Raw genomic sequence first — 27,500 nt, forward strand, 5'->3', positions numbered from 1 at the left:
TTTTTATTAAAGGCATGGCTCAGAGAATGTTCACCTAACGTTATTAACAGAACCTTCTCCCAACCATTACAGGCTATTACGAGATTCAATTCATTTAAAGACTTGTAGAATATTACGGAACTTTGGACAAATTATTCCAGGTTACTGCAGAGTTACATAGTTCTGATAACGTTAAGGGAACGTTCCCCAAACATTACAGGTTGCCACAAGGTTAATAACAAACCAATAACGAACGCTCACTGCCTCAGCAACAACATCCCAGTGTGGAAGTTCACACTTTACTCACCAAACTAGCATTAGCAGTACAGTCACACTGCTTCAACAAAATACACACCGCGCACACGTCTGCGTTATCATTAGTTAATAATATTAAAACATTCCGTCTCTCCATTAAACACATAAACACAGTGCACAACGACCCCTAACTTATTAAACACATGTACCTCAGTTCTAGCTGCTCTGCTAACAACCCCAATGCTAATGCTAATGCTAATTCTTCCCTAGTACAGAATCAACATGAGACGCATTCGGCAGTCCATTCGATTACATCTGAGTAAAATGTGTTTTTATTTGTAAAGACTTGCATAAAAATAAACAACGAGTAGTTAAACACTATAACACGTTGTTTTTCGCCGGTTACCTGAATTTACCGCCATCTGCGCTGCCATGTCTGATTTGCGACCAAGCCACGCATCCAGGCGTCCGAATTAATGCCGGAGTGAAAAATATCACACCATTTAGTTTTGACGTTTATTCCATTTTAATTCAGTAATTTTGTAGTATTTAAAATTTTATCCATTTAATACACAAATGGATATAGTTTGATATAATGTTAATATGTTTTGACATAGATTTACTTTCAGGCAATAAACACAACTATCAAAACTCTCTGTGGATATGAGGGGAGGTTGTTTTATTATCATATTTAATTCGCCTTCAGTAAACAGCGTTATAAACACATTATATAACTTTTTTAAAACTTCACATCATGTAATAAACACCAACATGTGTTGATATGGTGAAGCTTTCTGTAAGAAGACAGTGGACAAAATTGTTGCTGCCCTTCTATTAAAGAAAGAAAAACCCACAATGGTCACTGAAAGAACTTGAAACTGGCCAAAGTACTAATAAATAAAAATTTACTGAAAATTGACTAATGAAAATCAGACATTGCTTTCGAATTGTGGTTCAACAGAACCTTTGGGATGAATTAGAGCGGAGACTGCGGGTTACTCCACACATCCATCTTTATGGACCTTGCTTTGTTCACTGGTGCACAGTCATGTTGGAACAGGATGGGGTCATCTCCGTACTGTTCCCACAAAGTTGGGAGCATGAAATTGTCCAAAATGTCTTGGTATGCTGAAACATTAAGAGTTCCTTTCACCGGAACTAAGGGGCCAAGCCCAACCCCTTAAAAACAACATCTGAATTCAGGCATGTCCCAAAACTTTTGGCAATATAGTGTATTTTGGCCCACTCCTTGTGAGCAAACTGCTCCAGCTGTCTCAGGTTTGAAGAGTGTCTTCTCCAGACTGCATGTTTCAGCTCTTTCCACAGATGTTCCATAAGATTTAGATCAGGGCTCATAGAAGGTCACTTCAAAATAGTCCAATGTTTTGTTCTTGGGTGTTTTCAGCTGTGTATTTTGGGTCATTATCCTGCTGGAGGACCCATGACCTGCAACTGAGACCAAGCTTTCTGACACAGGGCAGCACATTATGCTCCAGAATGCCTTAATAGTCTTGAGATTTCATTGCACAGATGCAATGATGCAGCAAAGCAGCCCCTAGAACATAACCAAGCCTCCTCCATGTTTCACAGCAGGAACAGTGTTCTTTTCTTTCTACATTTAATTCTTGCATCTGTGAATGTAGAGCTGATGTGACTTGCCAAAAAGCTCCAGTTTTGTCTCATCTGTCCAAAAGACATTCTCCCCAAAGCTTTGTGGTTTGTCCTTTGGACAGATGAGATGAGATGGCTCCCCCAACAGGATAATGACCCAAAACACACAGCTAAAACACCCAAGAATGGCTAAGAACAAAACATTGGACTATTCTGAAGTGGCCTTCGATGAGCCCTGTTTTAAATCCTACCAAAATTCTAGGTACAAACAATTTTGTCCACATATGTATTTAACAATTATGGGGTCAGTCTGCACATTATCATTGTCACTATGTTTCCTGTTATGGAAAGGTCTTAAGCCAAAGGATTTTGAGCTTTCCGTTACTCTGTCATATGAAAAGCTGTGTTTTTTAACCTATTATTAACTTTTGGTCTTTAGAGAAGAAGCTGGTCTTGGCAATGACTTTGCAGCTTCTATAACATAAGTGACAACAGGAACGAACTTGTATCACAGACATTTCATAACAATAAATGTAACTTGAAACATATTTATATTTAATTTTTTTAATTATTCTGTGGTGCAAGAGGGATAAATTACTTGAATTACTTTTTCTTCATAGTTTTCCTGTTGTCTGTGAATTAATTCAATTCAACTCAATTCAAATTTATTTGTATAGCACTTTTAACAAAGAGCATTGTCTCAAAGCAGCTTTACATGATAAACAACATAAGAAAACAACAAACATATAAACAGACAAACAGACAGACAGTCCTAGATGTTATCCCAAGTGAGCAAGCCTGAGGTGACTGAGGCGACTGTGGCAAGGAAAAACGCTCTTAGATGGTAAGAGGAAGAAACCTTGAGAGGAACCAGACTCAAAAGGGAACCCATCCTCATTTGGGTGACAATTGTGTGATGCAGATACAGCATTTGTATAGTGTTATGTAGATCAGTGAGGAGGTTGTTGTCCATGGCGCTGCTTGAATATCCCAATCCTCACAAGCAGAACCCGGCTGGAGCTGGTCCATCTCCGGATGCAACTGGAGCCGGCACAGTCTCTGTATGCCTCGGGATGGGTAGAAGAAGGGAAACAATGGAACAGCATTAGCGTAGCTGCTGTTCATAATATTAGCAGTACTAGCTGAATGTGCATTTAATCAGATGTACTGGAGTATAAGGTTATGGGAAGTGTTAGATGTATGCCGGGCTGAAGAGATAAGTCTTTAGTCTACATTTAAACTGGGAGAATTAGGTCAATTCTATTGTAACTAAGCTAAATTATTGAGATTATTACCAAACTACTGAGATAATTACAGATATATACTCCATATGTGACCACTGCTGATACACTATCAATGCAGTGTTGCTTACACATTGTCTGTTGCCTATAAACCCATCTATAAAAGCCATCTAGTTTGTTATCATTTGAAGTATAGATGGCATTTATGTTAATGAATCATTTACAGTCTGAATATATTAAATGAAAAGGAGCCTTGTCACTCTATCTTTCTCTAGAAACAGATCCGATGAAGATAGATTGCTGAATAACGTAGCTATGGGTTATGGTGATGTAGGGCTTCATACTTGAGAATGGCCTGTTGTTGATGTCAAAAAGTAGGATTTTTAGCCTCTAATTTTGAGTTTATTTCACATGAGAGAAATAGATCTACTTTCATTCGGGTTGATGTTTGTAAGGCACAAAGGTCTGTGTAAAATGTACAGATAAATAGACTTACAATCATCAAACTAGATACGATGCTTACCTTACATATAGACTGCTGTGAAGAGAAGCACTTATGCACATTAGGCTAACAAAAATGTGATCAATAAACTCCAGATCCCAGATTTATACAATTAATATAATGTACAATACAACATACTGTATGTAATGTAATATTAATGTAATATAAACAGTATATCCTGACCTGATGGTGAGTGACATTTGGTAACTGTATTTGTTGAAATAAACCAACAAATTTCAACAAACAGCTTGCATTATTCAAGGTGAACCTAATTTATTGAAATTTGTTACTTTATTTTAGTTTTTACTAACGCTGGAAATGCATACAGTGTATGTACTACATATACTATATTGGCAAAAGTTTTGGAACACCCCTCCATGTCATTGAATTCAGGTGTTGTTTTTCAGGGGGTGGGTTTGGCCCCTTAGTTCCAGTGAAAGGAACTCTTAATGCTTCAGAATACCAAGGCATTTTGGACAATTTCATGCTCCCAACTTTGAGGGAACAGTTTGGGGATGACCCCTTCCTGTTCCAACATGACTGCACACCAGTGAACAAAGCAAGGTCCATAATGACATGGATGAGCGAGTTTGGTTTGGAGGAACCTGACTGGCCTGGACAGAGTCCTGACCTCAACCTGATAGAGCAGCTTTGGGATGAATTAGAGCAGAGACTCTGAGCCATTCCAAAACTGGGATGTCTGTCTTTACATTTGCATGTTCTCCATGTGTTTTGAACTCCTGTGATTCTCCCCCTTTTCCAAGACGTGCTGTAGGCATCTCTAAACTGTCTGTAATGTGTGTAGAATGTGTATGCGATTGTGTCATGTGATGGATTGGCCTCAGCCCTGTGCCCTAGGTCCTTAGGCTCACTCTCTGTGACCATATATAAGATTATATTATATATACAGAAAAAGAGAGATATGCGTTTGCCTAGAGCATACTTATCTAGTATAATTTCTGGATAAATTTCCATTTACGATGGAGTGTTTTTACTGGAATTACAGTTTTTTAAAAATAGAACACAAGTATTGTTATTCAATAACATATCGCTCATTTTATACAACACAGTAGTGAAAATATATTGAAACAGTACTCAAGGTTTCAGCATCGACGTGCTGAAGGTTCACAATACGCTGATCTTGTATTTTTTTTTCACCTTAAAATCTCATGTCCAAGTTTCGCCATCTTACAGCTCATCCGTTTAAATGAATCACATATCTAAATCTGTAAAAATGAAAGTGTTGGAATATGAATTCGAGTCTCATCAGTGCTGGTGAAATGTAAGACATAATAAACAAAAAATAACATGACAAAATAATATTTATTAAAAGAAGGTTAACAATTTAAAGACAGCATTACCGGTTCATTATTGGCTCAAATCTACATAAATCCTCAATCATCAATACTGAACTAACAAACAAAAGGCATTGTTTCTAGAGCTTCTCGCACTCAAAGAACTGCTATTCAGTTGTGGAAAATATATAGAGTGCTTCAACACTTCACTCTATAAACATACTGAACAAATATTTTATGTAAAAAAAGAACCTGAAACACATCAACCTAGATCTACTATTGCTTAAAAGAGATGAGTGCACAAAAATGGGAAATAACAAAACGGCAAGCAAGCTCTGTACATCACACAACAAATCTCTGAAAGTTGTACTGACAAGAATTCAAAATGGAAATGATGGGATTTTTTATTTTTTTTGTTTTGATCATCAGCCAGAAAGTCCTCAGGAGACCCTCTCAATCCCAAGGCAAAACCAAACAGAAACAAAATCTCATTATTTTGGCTTACAAGAGTCCATCCAGTGTCCCATTTCAAACATGTGGAGATAAAAAAAATAATTAAAAAATTCTTTGAGTGGTTTTTGTTTTTCAAAAGAAAAAAAAAATAACAAAAAAGGACAGGCCAAGTAAGAGAAACAAATGGAAAGACTCTGTGTAGGTTCTGTTCATCTTGCCATGCAAGTTCACCGAACACCGGCAGCCGGGTGAAGACGAGGCTGCTTCGACATGTCTGAGATCGCATTTGGGTTAATTTTTTCTTTCTTTCAACCTCTTTGTCTGCTGCAAGGGCTCAGCGTAGAGAGGTTAAGTGAATACTGGTTGTGTCTGCAAGCAGGCAATAGGAACCAAACGTGGTCACTTATTTCACAGGAAAACAGGGAGCAGGAACACCAGGAAACCCCCATAAATTGCAGTCCAGTTGCCATGCCATCATGTGGCAACATCATGGACCCTTCCCAGATCTATCCCAACGTGTCTAACTGGTTCGTTCCTGCTCCTCCACTTCCTGCTTGGTTCTTCTTAGATTGCTTTTCATTTTGACAAATTCCGGCGTGTTCTCCTGCTCCTCATCGATCTTCTGTTGCTCCAGCTCCAACTAGAGACAAAGAGACAGAAAGGCTTTTATGCATGCTTCAGTTAACTTTTGCTGTCTGTGTGTATGCGAGGCATTGCTAATCTATCTGTATTGCTCCAAACGTTTGTATCTGTATTCAGATGTAAATCCAACGTGGACTAATCTGGAAGGATTTTTTTTGTCCTTGCCTACACCTTCCGGAAACACTGAGAACGCTGATGGCTTATGATCTGTGAATTCTGGCACTGACAGTTCCTCAACCTCAGCTGCATCACTCATAACTGATCAGAACTAGAGATAAGTGTGGACTGGTTTTAATCATCTTTGGGTACTTGCCTTCAAAATTTCCATCATGCAACAAATTTAGTTGGTTCTATTTCCTAAAATATACACACGCTTAATTTAAACCATAGTGAACCGTAGCACGTAGTTAATAAGGACCACTGTCCATTCATGCTAATGATGGTCAGTATTTGTTCTTTGAGGCTCTTACTTGCGCCCTTTATTCCTGCAGCCACACCACAATATCTGTATTTGTATTCATTTAGAACAAATTATCTATACAATCCAAATAATGTTTTAGCATCCTTGTACCTGTTCAAGTTTCTGCTGCCTCTTCATGAGCTCGATCTCCAGGTCACTGTGCTTCTTATGAGCTTCTTGCTCTGCCATTTGAGCCTTCAGCACTTGATCTCTCTTCCTCTTCTCCATCACCTTCTGTAGCTCAGGTTTATTCTGTGGAGCCAGACCCCTATGACACACAAGCAGCGAAATAAGAAAAGAAACTTTTAGCAACGCATAATCCTACTTCAGACATGTTTCTACTGTCCATGGTAGCACAGTAATGTTAATGTAAATGGTACATTAGCATGTGAGAAAATCAGGCCTTGACTGCTATCAAACAAAGACGGGCACAATTGTTCATTTGTCATCATGGTAAGCCCTGTCCCTGGATGAGGAAACGTTACATAACGTGAGGTTATGATGTTAGATAATGTCTGCCTCACATGTACACACGAGACAATGGGAACTAAATGGTGACCTGTGTCAAACCGAGCCTAATTAAATCATTACACAGCTTCACCGCACCTGAAAACTCCCAAATCCAGTAACAAATACTGTCTGAACAAAATTGTTTTTTCTAGTGTCTCAGTTTTGTTCAGCATTAAAGCAAATGGTACAACAGAAACTACATCAGCAGGTCATATGTTGATGATGCCACAGCTGTCCATGGCCATGCATGATTAGCCCTGCTCCCTGGGAGAGCCAGCCAGTCGTAGGCGTCGGTGAGCTCATGTATATGCAAAAGGGCATTCGGCATGTGTTAAGTTGCTTTCAATTGCATGAGAAACAGTTTGATAAGATGTGGTGGCAGGGCTGCAAATGACCCAGAGGAAGAGAGAGTGTGTGATGACCCTCACCCTCATGCTTTCTGCTTGCACAACAGGAAGAACTTGCTAAAGGGCAAACTGGGTGAAATAAACATTTTGGATGAAATTGGGGTTTAAAAAAGGCCAGAGAATGGCAAAAGCATGAGAGAAATGAGATGTACTGCATGAAGTGCGTTCATCAGCCTTGTCATCACCCTTGACATTCAGTACAAACCTGAATGGAACAACCAGTTCGGTCTTTCTTTTCCATCCAAAATTAACTGAATGCACGACAATGTTTATGAATACTCCAAAGCACAAATAGCTACACCCTCTGTGATTTGATAAGCAGTTTGGCAAAGCAACTACAATTGAATGAAATAAACTAGAGTGTGACTATTAATAGTATCCACATAACTATATTAAATGAACATTATGAGGATAACACCCATCACAACAATACAGCAATTACCTACTGTTAAGCAATAAACTCCCTACTGTGGTTCCTGATTAAAGTTTCTTGTAAACATCTCTGAATGACTTTTGCGCTATGTGATAAAACATTATCGCCACACCCCCATGGAGAAACGTCCATTTCTTGGGCAATGCTACATTTCAGACATCATTATATCAGTATAAGCAGTGATGGCGGGTCATGATAGTGAATAGAAAGGCTACAAAATCAACATGACCCTTTAACAGATAGCAGTTATGACAATATGTCTGTGAGGTTATTAATTACTTTTACACATACACCAACCAGGCATAACATTATGAACACTGAGAGGTGCCATGAATAACACTGATGATCTCCTCATCATGGCACCTGTTAGTGGGTGGGATATATTAGGCAGCAAGTGAACATTTTGTCCTCAAAGTTGATGTGTTAGAAGCAGGAAAAATGGACAAGTGTAAGGATTTGAGCGAGTTTGACAAGGGCCAAATTGTGATGGCTAGAGGACTGGATCAGAACATCTCCAAAACTGCAGCTCTTGTGGGGTGTTCCTGGTTTGCAGTGGTCAGTATCTGTCAAAATTATCCATCAAGTCCTGTAGGTCCTTTAAGTCCTGTAAATTGCGAGGTGGGGGCTCCATGGGCTCGCAACTTACAGGACTTAAAGGACCTGGTGCTAACATCTTGGTACCAGATAGCACAGCACACCTTGAGGGATCTAGTGGAGTCCATGCCTCGTCTGGTCAGGGCTGTTTTGGCAGCAAAAGGGGGACCAAGACAATATTAGGCAGGTGGTCATCAGTGTATGAGGGCATAAACTCACACAAAGACACAAAGGCATCTTTCCTATTTACTAAATGAAGCATTGCAACTTTGTAAGTTTATTAAGCATGATCACACACACACACACACACACACACACACACACACACCCCCCTCATCTCCAGTACCCAACATGTAGTATTTACATTCATTCTTATTTATTTATTTATTTATTTATTTATTTACATATTCAGTTTATTATTAACGTGACTGAATAAAGGGTTGCGGTCAGAAAAAACCTGCCTTGTAAGCCAAACCCAAAAAGCAATAAAAAGCACACTGAATCCTGTTACTGACGTTCGTAATCCCTACTTACCATTGCTATCTCAGAGCACCTAGCTACAAGCCTGCCACTGTAACAGAAGTATGAGAGGAGTTCAAGCATTTCCTGGGTTTAACTGGCTGCTGATTCATAAAACGCAGACTGCCCTCTCAGACGGACTCCACTACAATTTCCATTCTTTGCTCTGACTGCACACATCTGAGAGACGATCTAAAATCCAGTTTAATAAAAGGCAGAGGACGAACACTTTATTACATAAACTCGTCCAGATCGCACCGAGCCACTGTTATGTAATCCGTGACATTGTAGTCTGCCTCCATCACTCTCTGCTCAGCCTGCTGACACGATTGATTCTCTGACCACTTTAATCTCTCGTATGCACGCAAACACTTCTAAGTGATGAAGATGAAGGAGGTGGGGAGAGAATGTGGGAGAGAGTGAGAGATGGGAGGAAAGAAAGAAGGAGGGCAGGCAAACAAGTGTAATGTGAGGGAAGATGCTGTACTCTTGCTTATGTAACTGTTTGTGGCTGCTCATCCCTACGATTGTCACGCATCACTGCTGGATCTAAGCCCATCCAGACAGTGTAAATCTGCTACACTTTTGGGCCCACACACACACACACACACACCCCAAATTCTAATACACTGCATTTCTAACAGAAATCATATCTACTATCCAGCAGCAATAACGAAGTTTGGATCTGTACTAAACATGACTTATGTAATAACAACCCTCAACCAGCTCGAGTGAAACAGAAGGACAAATTACTAATTTAACTCATTTTGGTTTGGTTGTGGTACTTATACAAAAATTATAACATGCACAAGAGTGTGTAACCATCGAAAGCGAGACTGAGACAGACATTACTGGCTTCTTCTTAGCATTTTTTCCTCATTCCTGTCTACTTGGAGACAGACAGCACGGTACAAAACGACCTGCCAGGAAAATGTTTTACATCAGAAATGGGCTGCTCTAACAATTTAGGGTTGTTTTTTCCCCTCTGCAGAGTGTAGACACATTCAGCCACATGAAAGCTGAAGCCTGAGGCATGATTCTGTATCTCACTCTCTATTGTACCACAGTGCTGGTGAATTCCTGAATCTGGTCAGAAGGTGTTGATTTATTTACTATATACAGCTCATTCATGGTTCACGGGTTTATATTAAGCCGTCCATTCTAATACGATCCATCATTTCTATAGTAGACATGTTTGATATACACTCCACATAATCTACAACCTGTGAACCAAAAAATTGATTACAAAAAAAAAAAAAGATGTTATTTAACAGTGAAACACATGCAATATGATGAAGTCTTCTGTGAGAAGATATTTATTTCCTGAAACCTAAGATTCCTTACACCAGGGGTGTCCGATCTTATCTGCAAAGGGCCGGTGTGGGTGCAGGTTTTCATTCCAAATGAGCAGAAGCCACACTTGAGCCTACTGAAAGCCAAGATCAGTTGATTGGACATCCCTGCCTTACATAAATGTTAATGTTTGTCTCTTCAGTTATTTTTCAGCAGGGGAAAGTCTGTGTGCTTTATGCTTTTTCTATTTCATGGCAAACTGGATTTTTACTTTATTTCTTATACTTCAAGACAGACAAAAAAGAGAGAGAGAGAGAGAGAGAGAACGGTAAGAGAATGACTGTTTATAGCTGTTTATAACTATTTGTAGACGCTCAACAACATTGCACATACACCAATCAGGCATAACATTATGACTACCTGCCTAACATTGTGTTGGTCCCCCTTTTCCTGCCAAAACAGCCCTGACCTGACGAGGCATGGACTCCACTAGATCCCTGAAGGTGTGCTGTGGTATCTGGTACCAAGATGTTAGCAGCAAGGATACTTTTGATAGATACTGACCACTGCAGACCGGGAACACCCCACAAGAGTTGCAGTTTTGGAGATGTTCTGATCCGATCGTCTAGCCATCACAATTTGGCCCTTTGTCAAACTCGCTCAAATCCTTACGCTTGTCTATTTTTCACACATCAACACATCAACTTTGAGGACAAAATGTTCACTTGCTGCATAATATATCCCACCCACTAACAGGTGCCATGATGAGGAGATCATCAGTGCTATTCACTTCACCTGTCACTGCTCATAATGTTATGCCTGATCAGTGTAACTATAAATAAATAAAAGTAAGACTTGTCATTAATTTACATTACAACTGTAATCATTAGTAAAAGTCTGTGGTATAAAAAGAGCTAACTTAAATTATTCATTGATTATTTTATTATTATTCATTATTAATTTCCTATAACAGCATTCCCTGTCATGTCTAATTCCTTAAACTCTGAGAGGGTTAAAGGTAGGTTTCAGTGAAAGTCATAAAACAGGGCAATAACCTGTAAAGTAAATATGATCAGTCTTCCTGCTCAGCAAATGACGGTTCATGTGATGTGCTCTGTGCTGATGATAACAAAGCTGATTATCAGTAAGAAGAGGTAAATATTGGCATGAAGAAGTAAATAACAGACTGAACTGTGTAAATTGTGTGTAGTCCTCAAAGAAATAAAGCTAACGCCGGGCGGAAAAGAAAGAAAAAACGTAGAAGATAGGAAAGACTACTTGAAGGTTCACCTCTTCTGATTCATAAGAAGTTCTCGATGGAGATCTTGGTGGTTCCTTGAAGTCTTCACTGGGTTCATGAGTTTTTTGGGCTTAATGAGCTCATCGCAGTCTCCATCCATGTAGTCTGGCTCGGCCATGATGGTCCGCACACGAGGCAACAATCTTGTTGGCAACTCTGACTGGTCCAGACCTAAAAGAAAAGGCAGAGAGAAATAGAAACCTCTCAGATTTGGTCACCATCACCTTCAGAAAAAAATGAGGCTTAAAACTCTTGATGGATATATCTTTTCTAAATTAATATCAAAGCACATAATTGGACCTTTGGAACCACTGATTTACTTTAGAGAAAATATTTTCATTGTTTTTACCTTTCAGAACAAAATGTACCTGACCTTATTTCTGTCAGTTAAGAGACAATGAAATAAAAACCATCTCTTTTTAGATGTAAAATATGCTTAAAAAGTACAACAAAACAATAAGACCTTATAGTGTACCTAACCAGGGTTCTTTTAAATTATTTTCTCCCCAACAACATCCCCTTAATGTTACCACCTCAGTGACAAGCTGCTGAAACCTGAGAGAGAACAGCCATAATAATCTTAGGTATTTGGGCTGCATAATTATTATTAAAAAGCAACCCAGTCTGTCAACACTAATCCCAGTAATGTTGTAAATAATAGCCCTTTAGAAAAACGTGCACAAAGCATATATTAAATAACAGTATAGGCTATTGAGGCTTCTTTCTGTGCCAATAAAATATTGTTTATAGAAGTGAAAGAGACTCGGATGACAGAGAAATAAATCAGTTTAAGCGGAATTCCCCTTTGAAGGTTATTGCCTTAAAAACAAGCTTAGGAGGGAACAGGATAAAGCATCCTGTTTGCTTAGCCATCATATCTAGATAACATTTAGTTATCATAAAATTACAATCAGCTTCAGAAATAAAGGTAAATAAAACTATTGTTCACCGGGACAGCTGCATGTGCTGTACCTAATGAGTTTTAGAATGAACATGCACGTCCGTGTTCACTATACATGTACGTTAAATTATTATTAAATGCACCATGTTCACACGTACTAAAGGTATATCTTAAAATAGCCCTGATGGTACCAACTCATCCACTATCAATAGTACATTTTGATATGAATCATTTCTGAAAATAATACTTTATTACTTTATTTTTATTTAAGTATTTCCCACATTATAATAGCTTAGTTCCGTTAAAAACATTAACCTCCGTATGAAACTGTCCTAGAAATCTCACCTGGCAGGAGCGGGAACTCGGTGTACCTGAACATTGTGTTCATGTCCAAATAATCAGAAGAAGAAGAGTAAAAAAGGAGCAGATCGACTGGAGATTAGAGTAAAAATGCAAAGCGATACGAGCCGGCTCACGCTTGATGTTGCCCCGGAGTGAAGTATTGCACTTGTGAGTGTTTTATTATCAACCCAACCCTGGTCGAGAATTTGCGATCATGTGGGAGTGGGCACATCAGGGGTTGCCAGATTGCACAGATTTCAACCCTGTCCACTTACTATTTATTTTACAAAACAGTATCTGGTGTTTGTTATTAAATGAAAGCCTCATCTATATACAGAAGAATGTTATGCACACATTGATTCATTATACTGTATATTTGCCCTAATTTCAAAATTTAACCAAACGTGTGATGCCCAGTCTGGCAGCAAAGACGAAGGTTTATCAAACTGTCCTACTGTGACATGCATTTAGAGATCTCTGTAAAAACAATACCTGGATTATTTTTTGCTCTATTTTATTTACTTCACTAATTTACTTTAATCGTATCAGGAAATGCCTCCAGCACAAAACTTCTTTTTGTCTTTAAATGATGTCTTCTCATGTGTCTTGCCTGAAAATGCTTCCACAATAAAATACTATAGGTAGCATATTTTAATATTATGGCTCTCACATGATCAGAAAAAAATGCCTCAAGCAACAGAATATATGAAGAAGTGTGCAAAAGTGGAGAACGCATTTGTGCAGAAACCTGGAGTAAGATCTCTACATAGCCAAGACAATTTATCATTATAATTGTTAAATTAAAACCTCAATCAGACTTTATTCAAGTGTATCTGATTGGTATCTTCTTCTTCTTCTTCGGGCTTTTCACTTCAGGGGTGGCCACAGTGAATCGTCTCTCTCCACCTATCCCTATCTTCTGCATCCTCAACACTTGCACCCACTAGCTTCATATCCTCATCCATATACCTCCTCTTTGCCTCCTTCCTGGCAGCTCCATGTCCAACATTCTCCTACCAATATACTCACTCTCCCTCCTCTGAACAGGTCCAAACCATTTTAATCTGGCCTCCACTTTGTCCAACATGAGCTGTCCCTCTGATGTACTCGTTCCTAATCCTGTCCAACCGTGTCGCTCCCAAAGAGAACCTCAACCTCAAGTGTATCTGATTGGTATAATTTTGCAAATTACATTTCCCTGACTTAAAAATAGCCAGAAAGAAAATATTTTTCCAGTTTCGCAGCTCAGGTTTTACAACTAAAAACACCTAAATATGCTTTGTAGGAATAAAGCAGGAAAAATAGCACAGTTCAAATGTTTCCTCACTTCCAGCACACCCAGGAATCCTCAATGAAAAACCAAAAAGACCAGGAGGGGATAAGGGGTAGTGGTGTGGATGTCGGAAGCCACAGAAGTGTTTAGGTCAGTATAAGCTGGAGGCCAGGACTAAAGTGAAGCTCTGGTTGTATATAAATATACACAACAGCATTGCTATAGTAATAGAAGGGGCGTGGCCTTTAACTCAATTTGCGTATGCGTCTGAGGAACTGTTTGCAGTTATGGAAATGTTGTTTTCTGTACTTAATGCATTGTATAAGCTTTTAAATCCTAAGAAAATTTTAAAATAAGTTTTTCCAGAAATGTTTCCGAGTTTTCCCCATTTTATAGTTCCCATGGTTATTTCTTTGCGCTTGAATGTAATGTCTCTATAAAGCCATTAGAGGGTGCAAAGTGACAACAAACCCTATCTAACGATCCTGAATAAACTTTATGTGTGGAAATGGAGGAACTACCCCAAAGGAGATCCGAAATAAAGTGCTTTTAATATAAAAATGACTGCATTATCACAAATCTGGAATGGATACAGGATGTAAAAACCACAAGCTGTTTGCATTTCTAAGGCATCAGATGAGCTCCGGCTCCATGATTTATTCATAAGAACAAATAAATAAATTAATAAATATGCTAAAGCTATGCCTTAAGGCTGAACTACTTCCTTCTTTGGATTGCTGAACTGAATAAGAATAAGACTCCACATCAACAAGTAAATAACCATACATCTTATTACATTCACACACGTACTCGCAGTGACGAAGAAAACCGAAAAGCATTCGTTTTCTTCCGTTAGCGGTTAGATGTGGGCGTGTCCAGTGATGCAACAAAGTTGAGAAAACTTTCTATAATATGGAGAGACTACCAATGGGAGTAAAGAGCGCACGTGATCCCTGGCAGATACACTTGTGGATGTTCTTATCCAAACACCAAAACCTCCATTTTAGCGGGAAGAAAACCTTTCCTTGTGGTCAAGCGGAAATCCAGTAGTGCCACCCGCTGATAAATATTATTACTATGGCAACGAGTAGCAGGAACGCCTACTGGTGACTTCATAGTACAGCAGCATAACATCTCTGATGGACTGTGATCATGAGAACAGACCAGAATCTTCTCTAGGTTGCTGTTGCTATGATCAATATGAATTGTTATCTGCTATTAATACTACTACTACTACTGATATTATTATTATTTGTTGTAGTAATAGTAGTAGTATAAAAACCCTGCCCCTAAACAATAATCCAAGCCGAACTGGTTGTTGAGAAAACCATCACTGGTCTACAGCACAGTGTAACTTCCCCTCTGTGCAACCATGTCATCAGTAATTACAGACATTTAGCTCTTTGAAGATGATGGGTGTGTGTGTGTGCAGGGGTGTGTGTGTGACTGTGTGTAAAGGAAATGCCTGTTAAACAGTCAGTACATAGCCATTAAGTAAGTAAGCTTGAAGGTGTCGTGGAGGCATCTGTTTCATGTTGTTAAAAATCTTATATGCGCACACACACACACACACACGCGCACGCACACACGCGGTTCCCCACCCTTGCCATTTCCTATTGGTTCTATGGGTGAGCTGGTGCTGTGCATGTGGAAATGCAAATCAGGCACATTTGTATTAAAGTCCATCGAGCAGAACCGCTTTTTCATCCGCAGCAGAATTTGCACAAAGACGAAATAAACACGTCGGCCTGTGATAAGAGCGTTTTACCGGCGGCATTTAAAAGAATCCACAAACTTGCAACCTTAGATCTGTAGATCTGTCACAGCCACACCTCTGCTTACCAAGGTCATGCCTCAGCCAAGGTTCTTGTTTACGAGACACTAAGTTTGCCTGTGCATGAGCGTGTGTGGTGTGTGTATGTGCGTGCGTGCATGAAAGTTCAATTCAACACATCCTGATGTCGCAGGGATCCCCATGAAAATCTGAATGACTAACGGATCAGGAACGTGCACAATATTCAAGGCACATTTTTGCCTCATGTGCTTAATCTCAGAGGCAGAATGAAACAGACTGGTTAAGGGGCAGTGTAGCATTCAGCTATCTAAAAGCTAACACTCTTTACATTTCTCCACCAAGATCTACAAGAAAACTAGATATCCAAAACATCATTAGATGATAACTTTCCACCTGCACGGACTGCTAGAACTACTGGAATTTCCTCCTGCCTCCGAAGTAGAGCTTAAGGATTCAAATGGGGCCGTGACACAAGCAAAAAAAGGTCACTAATGTGACAAAGATGAGTTCATGTTCTTTACCCATCACTGGGTAAATGAAATTGAAATGAAACACAGAACATGGAGACAACGTACACTATATTGCCAAAAGTATTCGCTCACCCATCCAAATAATCAGCATCAGGTGTTCCAATCACTTCCATGGCCACAGGTGTATAAAATCAAGCACCTAGGCATGCAGACTGTTTTTACAAACATTTGTGAAAGAATGGGTCGCTCTCAGGAGCTCAGTGAATTCCAGCGTGGAACTGTGATAGGATGCCACCTGTGCAACAAATCCAGTCGTGAAATTTCCTCACTCCTAAATATTCCACAGTCAACTGTCAGCTGTATTATAAGAACGTGGAAGTGTTTGGGAACGACAGCAACTCAGCCACGAAGTGGTAGGCCACGTAAACTGACGGAGCGGGGTCAGCGGATGCTGAGGCGCATAGTGCGAAGAGGTCGCCAACTTTCTGCAGAGTCAATCGCTACAGACCTCCAAACTTCATGTGGCCTTCAGATTAGCTCAAGAACAGTGTGCAGAGAGCTTCATGGAATGGGTTTCCATGGCCGAGCAGCTGCATCCAAGCCATACATCACCAAGTGCAATGCAAAGCGTCGGATGCAGTGGTGTAAAGCACGCCGCCACTGGACTCTAGAGCAGTGGAGACGCGTTCTCTGGAGTGACGAATCGCGCTTCTCCATCTGGCAATCTGATGGACGAGTCTGGGTTTGGCGGTTGCCAGGAGAACGGTACTTGTCTGACTGCATTGTGCCAAGTGTAAAGTTTGGTGGAGGGGGGATTATGGTGTGGGGTTGTTTTTCAGGAACTGGGCTTGGCCCCTTAGTTCCAGTGAAAGGAACTCTGAATGCTTCAGCATACCAAGACATTTTGGACAATTCCATACTCCCAACTTTGTGGGAACAGTTTGGAGCTGGCCCCTTCCTCTTCCAACATGACTGTGCACCAGTGCACAAAGCAAGGTCCATAAAGACATGGATGACAGAGTCTGGTGTGGATGAACTTGACTGGCCTGCACAGAGTCCTGACCTCAACCCAATAGAACACCTTTGGGATGAATTAGAGCGGAGACTGAGAGCCAGGCCTTCTCGTCCAACATCAGTGTGACCTCACAAATGCGCTTCTGGAAGAATGGTCAAAAATTCCCATAAACACACTCCTAAACCTTGTGGACAGCCTTCCCAGAAGAGTTGAAGCTATTATAGCTGCAAAGGGTGGACCGACGTCATATTGAACCCTATGGATTAGGAATTGGACGTCACTTAAGTTCATATGTGAGTCAAGGCAGGTGAGCGAATACTTTTGGCAATATAGTGTATTTGGATTTTATGATATGATCTCAATAGCCAAAGAGACAGGAAACAGAGGGCAATTCATCAGCTACAGTTCCCACCATTTTCATGCACTAATGTTAATGATCACATATGTGAGAAACCACCAGACGTACAAAAAAACCCAGAATGAGTCGTGAGAGTTAAAGAAGCCCTGATCCGTTTCGGCAGTGAGGATTAAAAAAAGTGTCAGACAGAGAGTGGAGAGGATGGTCATGTCTTTGTCCAACTGCTCTGAGGTTCTCAGTGGGACAGAAAGGGAGAGAGCGGTGAAGGGAGGAAGGGAGCAGCTGGCAGTCTATTACACCATCTGACCCTCTGCCTTTCTTGTTGAGCATGCTTTAGACTTGGCGGGGAGACCAAATTTCCCCCATTGCTCTCCTTCAAGCCCCCTTTAACTGGCTACACGCTGCGATCACTCTCAGTCGTCATTTGAAACGTAGCCACCAGTTTCTTCTTCGTACTTAATTGCATTATATCCAGTAACAGACCTTTATTTTCCACACTATCAACCACACCTCAAGCCTTACATCTTGCCCCGCCCCCTCCACAAGCATCATTTCCCCTCCATCCTCCCATCGTCCTGTCCCGACTGGAATCCCTACTCCATATTGTCCTTTACCTTCACCCCTTACTCCTTTAATTCTGTTTTTTTTTTTGTTTAAGGGCATATGATATATACAATTCTCAGTAAACAAAATATTAAAGTACATATTTCCATATTCTCACAATCTTCAGCCATTCTGCAAACACCCTGCTGACCTTCAACAACTCTCCAACTGCCTGTCTACAAATATGCTTTGGATTGAGCTGATATAAAATGTAAATAGAACTTGTTTGAAACCTTGTCAACAATTGGGATGTAAAAGACTCACGCTTTCTCCGGACTTTTAGATCGGAAGCACATCCATTTGCTTTAGTTATGTAGATTTTACAGTCAAGAATTTCCCATGGAAAAGGCAGTGGGGAAATGAAAAAAACAGTACATGAGCGAGAAAGAGACAGAGACAGATAAAGCCCTTTCTTAATCACTATAGTATGGCAGACAATGTCAGCCTAATGCCTTGCAAATTTGCAATTGCTGAAACAGGTGTGGACTTTGAAACAAATGGTGTGGCCTATTTTGCCACAGGTATCCATAAACAAATCTTTTTCTCTCAAACATGTGCATGCGATTCCATCTGCTGACGCTTTGCACACGTGCTGCTTGAGTGGCTTGTAACAAATGTCTTCAAAACAGTACAAATTTTTACTATGTTCACAAAGTATAATCATGCGAACAGTCTAGCTTTTAGTGTACAATGGTTAACATTCTCAGCAATTCTCCCCTATCATATATCACTGAGCAACCGGCGAGGGTGAAGGCTCGCACGTGCGTCCTCTGAGACACATGAAGCCAGCTGCTCCGACTTTTACACTGCTGTGTAATGCAGAAGTTCAAACCGCTATCTGCTTTCTTTCACAAACACGAGCTCAAATACGCCCACTAGTGCGACTGATAGTGTCGCTGAAAGAGAGAGGAAGTCATCCCTCCCATCCAGGGAGAGCACGGCCTATTTTGCTCTCTCCGGTATCATCAGGATTCGAACACGAGGTCTCCTGACGATATGACGAAAGCTTTTCTGTTGCACAACTCAGGACCCGCATATGACTACCTTCGACAAGCCTATGCATGACTTAGGAGAACTGCTCCCATTGTAACGCAAGATTTCTCAGCTTTAACGTCTCCTCACAGAAGACAGAAGGCAGTTTAGTGCACTGAACCGAGTTGAATAAACCGGTGTACATTATTTACAATATTACGCTCAAAATGATCTCACCTTCCAAATATTATGTGCCATGTGATCATTAGAAGCGAGACTCTCTTTTTTTAATTGTGTGTGAGAGCAGACCTCTAATGGCTTGGGATGCAAAACAGGTTAAAGGTTAAACCAAAATTCTAATGTCCTCCAAAACACCAAAAAGTCCCGCCATAGGGTCTGCCTGACAGATGCACCTTATTTACAGATAAAAAGGAAACAAGGGTGTTTTTTTTTATTTCTGAGACGGAGTGTGAGGAAGTGCAAACGTTTTAAAATACGACTTTATCACACCAGTTTAGACACAGAGAACATTGAGATTTGAGTCTATAACTTTTTGATAAATACACAGCTTGCAAAAGAATTCGAAAAGTTCGTCATGCGCTCATAAACATCTGAATGAGTATTTTCTAATTTGCATTAGAATTTGAATTGAATCCAAAACATGCTTCCGTACTGCAGCCTTTTAAATGGTATTGTTTACACACGTGTCCTAACTGTCTTGACAGATATCGGGAAATATGTTACGCCAAATTGAGTATGAGCTCATATTCAAAACAAGTTCATTTGGTTACAAACAAAAAAAGGGTTTCAGAACATGTTTTATGATCACTATGACACACACACACACATGTGATCCCACCTCTGCATTTTCCCAGTCTACAGTTTCTGACCCATAACAAAAAAACTCTACTGTGTCCAAGCGAGTCTTTAAAGCAGGTCAGCTTGACCAACTGAGTACAAACTTTAGTGAAATAAACTAACCATACTGTGGAATCAGCCGGACTTATCTTCAACCGCCTGTTCCAGAGGTTTAGAAAACAGCAGGACCAACATGCTGTCCCGATACAATGTTTAGAAAGTCAAAGAAACGATAAAATCCATGTCGGCTGTTACACTAAAAACCATTCAGACATGCGAATCTGCTTCTCCTCATTCTCTAATTGTGACTGTATGTTTTCCTGTATCCCTTGGCACTGTAAGAGTTCGCATTGATATGCCGTTAGTAAAATCCAAAGCACCTGACCTCCTTAAAGAACGAGGTCAAACTCAAGGATCAGTGGCGAGTGTGTATCAGGGGAACACGTCTAAAAAGAGGTACTGATAGAGTGTTTAAGTATCAGCATTGGAGGGCAGGGGTTACAGTTTTTAAACTCGAAACTGCTGTGTCTTATCCGAGCCTATACCCAGTATTTCATGCTGTGAAGAACATGTTTGGGGCAGCGATGCATATGCAATGTTTTGCCGATTCATTTCATTATCAGGTATTCGCAGACTCCCAGAGTCTGTCGCATCAAGAAAGAGAGAGATCGGTGCATTCCTACAAATCTGCTGTGACATTAAATATAACCTCACCTGTTTGCTTAGATCATTTGTAGACACGGGAATAAAAAAAGGAGCCGTCATAATAATTAACTTGCCCGCTAGGTATGTTTTTAATAGAGAAAGCAAATATGTAAACTAACTTTAGCCGACTGCACAAAAGGTGTTGCAGTTTGTATGACAATAGCGTTTAAGACACTTCCTCTAAACGTGTGTAAACTTCCGCATAGCTATTGTACTGTGTGTGTGTTTGCATGTGATGTTTTGCTTAGAAATGAGGCTTGTCATGCTGAAATACTATTTCCTTACTGCCGTAGGGAAAAAAAAAACTTTTTATAAGATTATAATTTCTGCTATTTGTTAAGCGCATGACACACAGTATGCTGGATGTAAACAGAAGATTTAAAGCCTTTATTCATCACATACACCGATCAGGCATAACATTATGACCGGTCATGCACTGTGTATTCTTACACCTTTCTATCAGAACCAGCATTAACTTCTTCAGCAATTTGAGCAACAGTAGCTCGTCTGTTGGATCGGATCACACGGGTCAGCCTTCACTCCCAACGTGCATCAGTGAACCTTGGCCACCCATGACCCTGTCGCCGGTTCACCACTGTTCCTTCCTTGGACCACTTTTGATAGATACTGACCACTGCAGACCGGGAACACCCCACAAGAGCTGCAGTTTTGGAGTTGCTCTGATCCAGTGGTCTAGCCATCACAATCTGGAGATGCTCCAAAACTGCATGCTTTCTTTTTAGAAAGTTGGGCGCAGGGTCAGCTATAGTACAGCACCCTCAGAGCTGCTCAAGGGCCAACAGTGGTGCTGGGGCTTGAGCCTCTGGCCTTCTGATCAGTAACCCAAGGCAGCAGTAACAGTTTGCACAAGGACACTCATATGAATTGCATTTATGTAAAGAGATGTTTATTTAAGACTTACATAAGAAGTCTCCAGTATCAGCACTGTAAGGTAGCGATAGGGTAATTTTTCCAGCATATACAGTTTTCTTCTATAAAATTTATAAAAGGAGAGAGAGAGAGAGAGAGAGAGAGAGAGAGAGAGAGAGAGAGAGAGATACTATATACAGTATATGTAAAGGCAGACAAGTTTTTTTTTATTTCCTTGCTTCAGATAAGTTGTTAAAATGGCTGCCTCTACCACCCACACACACTCACATACACTGTTGCCTAAACACTCAAACACAAACACACGCATACAGATTCACGTTTCTGAAAACATGTTGTAAATCGAATCGGGGGAAAAAAGAACTCTGCTTTTGAGTACTTGAATAAAAACACAGAGCTTGCACTGTACTGAAATGCTGACCATTGATTAGTCAGTATTACGGTTATATGTCCAAATGATTCTTTCTTTAACCTCGTTGTCTAAGGTCAAGTTCCTGTGTCCAAAATGGTGCCTTAGTCTAAATTTCCTACAATTGCAGGGACAGTACTCAGTATCTCTCTCTCTGTCTCTGTGTGTGTGTCTCTCTCTCACTCTCTCTCTCTCTCACACACCGTTTTTTAACGGACTATTCACCACCGAGATCTCTCTCTCTCGTTTCACCACTAAGATATCACAATTCTCTGTGAGAAAGTCATTTAATATTATCGACTATGTATTTGTAGATGATTACAAAATTTCTGGACACTCAAACATGTGCACTTTACAGTAAACAGTGCACTATATAGTAAACAGGGTGTGATTTGACACGTAGCACGAGTAGCTACCGTAGCACTGTGTCACTCCCTGCACCAAATACAAGTTAGAACCTGCAACTCTATGGAGACACGGTGTCTCAATGGAGCACAAAGATCCTGAGTGAGGAAACCAAGATAGGAAGGAAATGTGGAAACGTATCTTCAGGGCTTGTTTACGTAGTGTAAACTAAGCAGAAGCCTAGCATTAGACAGGGTTTTTTTTTGTTTTTCTTTATAATTTAAGATTAAAGGGAAGATAAAAATGGTAGCAAGGACAGAATGATAAGATAAAATATTACCTGTTCTGTCTCCTCCATAGACCAAACACAGAGAGTAAGGATCACCTCACCCAGTGTGAAACTGTCACACAGACATGTATTTTGGCCCACACACATCTATTCTTACAGACTCTATAAATGTCTATAAATGTTCACAGCCAGGCTTCTTTTTTTTTTTTTAACATGTGTAATGTGCTAACAAAAGCTATTGCTGTGACTTAAATGCTAGCCACTTCCCCTGCTTTTGGTCACTTCTTTCACTCTCTAATGCCAAAGAGACACAGATATAACAGACAAGGAATTTCTGATACATGATCCTGCATGTTGAAGTAGGTTTTCTTTATGTAACTGTATATATGAAGACCCTGCCTCTGTATAAACTTGTGTGTTGCATCATGATTCTGGGGCACGTTTTAACAGAGTGACAAAATCTACTTAAGTTGTCTTTATTTGTGACATATACAGCACTGCACAGTGAATTTCTTTCTTCACATATCCCATCTTTGGGGGTTGTGGTCAGAGCACTGGGTCGGCCATGATGCAACGCCCCTGGAGCAGGGTGGGTTAGGGGCCTTGCTCAAGGGCCTGATGGTGACAGCTTGGCAGTAATGGGGTTTGAACCCCGAGCTTCCAGTCAACAACCCAGAGCCTTAACCACTTGAGCTACCACCGCCCATACTTCTTGACTTGACTTGACTTGAACATCACCGGAATGAATGTTCTACTGCAACTGGTCCTGCATTCAGACTTGTCTTTTTTCTCAATAAGGCATTCCTCAAAAACTGATTAACCCTTCAAATTTATATTCTAATGCTATCTAACCTGACTGTGTCCACAAAATCTATAACATATTTTAACATACTTATAACACATTTATCAGCTTATACAACATAACTCATCTCAAAGGTGTTCTATCAGGTTGAGGTCAGGACTTAGGACTCAGGTCAGGAAGTTCCTCCACACCAAACTCACTCATCCATGTCTTTATGGACCTTGCTTTGTTCACTGGTGTGCAGTCATGTTGGAACAGGAAGGGAACTGTTCCCACAAAGCTGGGAGCATGAAATTGTCCAAAATGTCTTGGTATGCTGAAGCATTAAGAGTTCCTTTCACTGGAACTAAGGGGTCAAGCCCTACCCCTGAATTCAATGATTTGGAGGGGCGTCCCAAAACTTTTGGCAATATAGTGTATGTTAAGTGAGAATTTTTTTTTTGTGACACAAGGTTGTCCAGATGCCTGCAGAGGATATATAATGTAAAATGCCATCATCAGAATGTTCTTTAAACATAAAAAATATCCATGTATTGACTATGTGTAGCTTTTGGAAGACTGTGACCCCACAGGTTGAGAACTACCACTCCATTATACTGTGTGTGTGTGCGTGTTTGTGGTCTGCCAGCAAAGTGAATAGAGTGAATAGACTGATGAGCACACGATTTACGTTTATAGTGCAGGAATGTGATGAACCTGCAGAGGTTATTTATTGTGCTGCTACACTAAGAGGACCAGCCTTAAGTGTGCAAACACAGACAAACACACACACACACTACTGCGTCACTACTTGTTTTCATTCCTGAACTTAAATAAATCCAACTCTTTACTGTGTGCATCTATATACACTATATGTCCTGTCCCATGTCCCACAATATATCACTATTAACCGTGAGGTCAGTGAGTATAGCAACTGTTAAAAAAGGGTCAGGTGTGTGCAAGTGTGTGTGTGTCCACTGTAACAGCTGTGTGCTGTGGAACAAAGACTGCAGTATAGCGGACCTATAGGTTCTATCAGCTGTGATAGGCACCTGTTAGGTCACATATAAGAGTTTTATGCGTATGTGAGTGTGTGTGTGTGAGAGAGAGAGAGAAAAACAGAAAAATAGAAAGAGAAAAGAGGGATGAGAGGAGAAAGGGAAGAGAAAGTATTGTTTAGGACATGAAACAGATGGAATGCTAATAGTTGAGGATATACCTCAAATATCAAATAAAAATCTTCATAGCAACAACATATCACTTTGTAACAGAGCTAAAGCTGTAAGTGGATGCTTTCTGACACAGGAAAGACTTCAGTGTGAAGGGCTTTGAGGATTGGTGATTGGAAAAATGGATAATAATGGGGAAAAAAGCACTGGGGATTGTTTAAAGCAGACATTCTACAACATTAAGTGTGAATATAAATGAATATAAATGTACAACGTGTCATTCTTTAATCAGTAGAAAACAAACTTGTTTAAGAGGAATAAAAAGCTTTTGTGATATCCTGTTATGAGAAGACCATCAGTTTTGTGTCGTCTTACGCCACATCACACCACACTGGCTATTTTCTTATACCATCACCTTGTCGTGTTTTATTCTTCACTTATTGTAGCCACTTTACTCTGTTTATCATCATATCTTCACCTCAAACGCAAGTAATGATGCTTTACTTCATTGTTTGACACAAAGACGAAGTCTCAGTAGTAGAATCTGAGACATCGAGTGACAAACTGCTAGACCATCATATGGGTAAAAAAAGAGGAACAAAAATTTTACAAAACAGAGACATTTGTTAATTTTTTTTAATGGAGTCACTGTCACGGAGTAATAAGAGGAGAGGATCTGAGATTCTCTGTTGTGTCTGAGGTGACAGATAACAGGAATGGCCTCTCATTGGCTCACTCTAGGAGAGTAAGAAGGATTAGCGGAGACCCTGAAAACACACGTGTATGCGTGTGCGCACACACACACACACACACTTTAAAAACAACTGTTCTCATTATCCAGACAGTGTGTGACTAAGCCATCAGACTGCTGACCTGGCTCTGTCCATCAATACAGGCAGGTGACACATCATCTCTCTCTCTCTCTCTCTCTCTCTCTCTCTCTCACACACACACACACAGTATTTTAATTTTTTTTAATATACACGACTTAAAACGTAACATTAGAATTTTAGAATGAACAGAAAATAAGTAAACACTAAAAGCGTAAACACCTACACCGTTACAGTTGCTTCCACTTGCGTCTGTGTTTTCTTCCAGCATGTATTTATTTTTAGGCCTAGACAATAAACTCCATCAGTACTTTCTGCTTAGGAGGGGAAAAAAAAAAGGAAAACTGTAGTGTAATATTGCTGCTCATTTTAAAGCTATGGGCTGAATGAAAAAAAAAAAAAAAAAAAAAATCAATGTGCACCACAAATCTCAAGGTGGATCAATTACTCGTTGGATCCCCCCCCACATACACACTCATCACATTACAACAATATATACACACAGGAGATGTCTAATGGCTCAAAAGCATAATGATCCCTAACAATACATAACCCACTCCATCACTACAACCATAACATCTCGACGATCACATCACTCCCATTTCATCTGTCTTCTTGTTGAAGAGGAAATTTGCACTGTCTTTCATAAAACAGGCCAGATTAAGAAACTCTTGCATCATCCTGTATTAGCGTATATTAAACCTCCAACCCGTGGTGATACAGACAGCGCATGAGCTCCTCCCCCTCCTCCATATTTCTCTCTGCCTCCGATCCCTCACAGCTGTGGGATAGTAGGCACGGGCCAGCGCTTCTTTGTTTGTGGCAGAACAAAAACAAAGCTATGCTTTGAACTGAAGTGATAATACCAGCTCAATATCGCATTCAATAAAACTCTAGAGGTCATGCAAAGGTTATAATATTTAAAGGAGATTGTTTTTAATGAGCTGATTTTTCATCATGTGAGCGCTGGCCTGAAGACCCAGTGAACATATCTCGGGTGTTAAAGAGTGTTAGACGTGTATAAGGTTAAAGAATCACATGACTGCAAGACCGCAAAGCTTGTTAAGCATTTATACCACACTAAGACACCAGAAGAGATGTGTCGGTATAGAAAAATAACAATCAGCGAGTGGTGTGTTGAGATCCGACCCAAAATTGATTATATTCTTGTTAACCCCATGGCTGTTTTGAAGATTTAAGATTTAAGTCAAAGAATTTCTTAAGCACTTTCACACTAGATCTGTCGAATCCTAACCTAGCTAACGAGTCCTACAGTGAGTTAACTGTGCGTTTCAATTCGCAACAAAATAGATCATGTGCCCAAGGGTGCACAAACCTTCGCATATGTATTATAACGAGTGCATTAATAATAAACGCAAAAGAACTATTGTCATCTTTTGTGTGTATGCCTTTAGCCTACAGTATCATTGTTGTGAATAGGGCATTTATAACTGCTCTCACGTATGCAGCCTGCTTTTCTAACGCAATCATCCAATTGAAGCACAGTGCCGAGAGTGGAACAAAAACAACTCCACCACGTGTCAAAATCCGGTCCCTGGATGCTGAGGTCACTGCAGAAATCCATGGCAACTAGAAACAAAGCTTGTAAACAAGCACCTCGTGTTTTCCAGTTGAGAAACACAGGAGAGAGATAGTCAGAGATGCTGACTGCCTCAGAAAAGTGTTAAACTTCGGCCGTCATACGCTACTGTGTCATGTTTCTTTCTCAGAAACAGCGAGAGATGAGCAAGAACAATGAGGACAGAATTAACACTCTGAACCACCAGAGGAAGCAGGAAGCAGTCAAACACAGAAGTATCAAAGCTGAGCTCGGCTACAGAGGAAAGTACACGTGATATCTGCAGTCTGAACAGCAGATCGAGACTAATGCGCATATGTTTCCACTATTCATTTCCAAAAATTCATTTTTGTAGTGCAGTATAAGCAGCACACCATCCACATTCAAATATACTGGCACCCTTCGTGTAATGTGAAGAAACCAT

The 27,500-nt window shown here is 40.2% G+C and overlaps 2 protein-coding genes across 3 annotated transcripts in view; both read right to left on the reverse strand.

Moving 5' to 3' along the window:
* The window catches only part of nup205 (nucleoporin 205), an 18,412-nt gene extending 17,714 nt beyond the window's left edge, over positions 1-698 (reverse strand). Inside the window, exon 1 of the mRNA XM_058388208.1 lies at positions 641-698. Within this exon, the coding sequence (XP_058244191.1) occupies positions 641-668 (28 nt within the window). The 5' untranslated portion in view covers positions 669-698. The remainder of the gene's footprint in view (positions 1-640) is intronic.
* Positions 699-4,892: 4,194 nt separating this feature from the next.
* The window catches only part of fam107b (family with sequence similarity 107 member B), a 25,149-nt gene continuing 2,541 nt past the window's right edge, over positions 4,893-27,500 (reverse strand). Inside the window, exons 1-4 of one of the 2 annotated variants that reach the window (XM_058388129.1) lie at positions 12,741-12,921; positions 11,485-11,665; positions 6,550-6,706; positions 4,893-5,976 (exon numbers count right to left, since the gene is read on the reverse strand). In XM_058388129.1, the coding sequence (XP_058244112.1) occupies positions 5,857-5,976; positions 6,550-6,706; positions 11,485-11,665; positions 12,741-12,783 (501 nt within the window). In that variant the 5' untranslated portion in view covers positions 12,784-12,921 and the 3' untranslated portion in view covers positions 4,893-5,856. Of the gene's footprint in view, positions 5,977-6,549; positions 6,707-11,484; positions 11,666-12,740; positions 12,922-27,500 lie in introns of those variants that run through there. The other variant, XM_058388130.1, reaches the window with a different exon arrangement.

Source organism: Hemibagrus wyckioides, linkage group LG04, assembly GCF_019097595.1.
Source record: "Hemibagrus wyckioides isolate EC202008001 linkage group LG04, SWU_Hwy_1.0, whole genome shotgun sequence".
NCBI lineage: Eukaryota > Metazoa > Chordata > Actinopteri > Siluriformes > Bagridae > Hemibagrus > Hemibagrus wyckioides.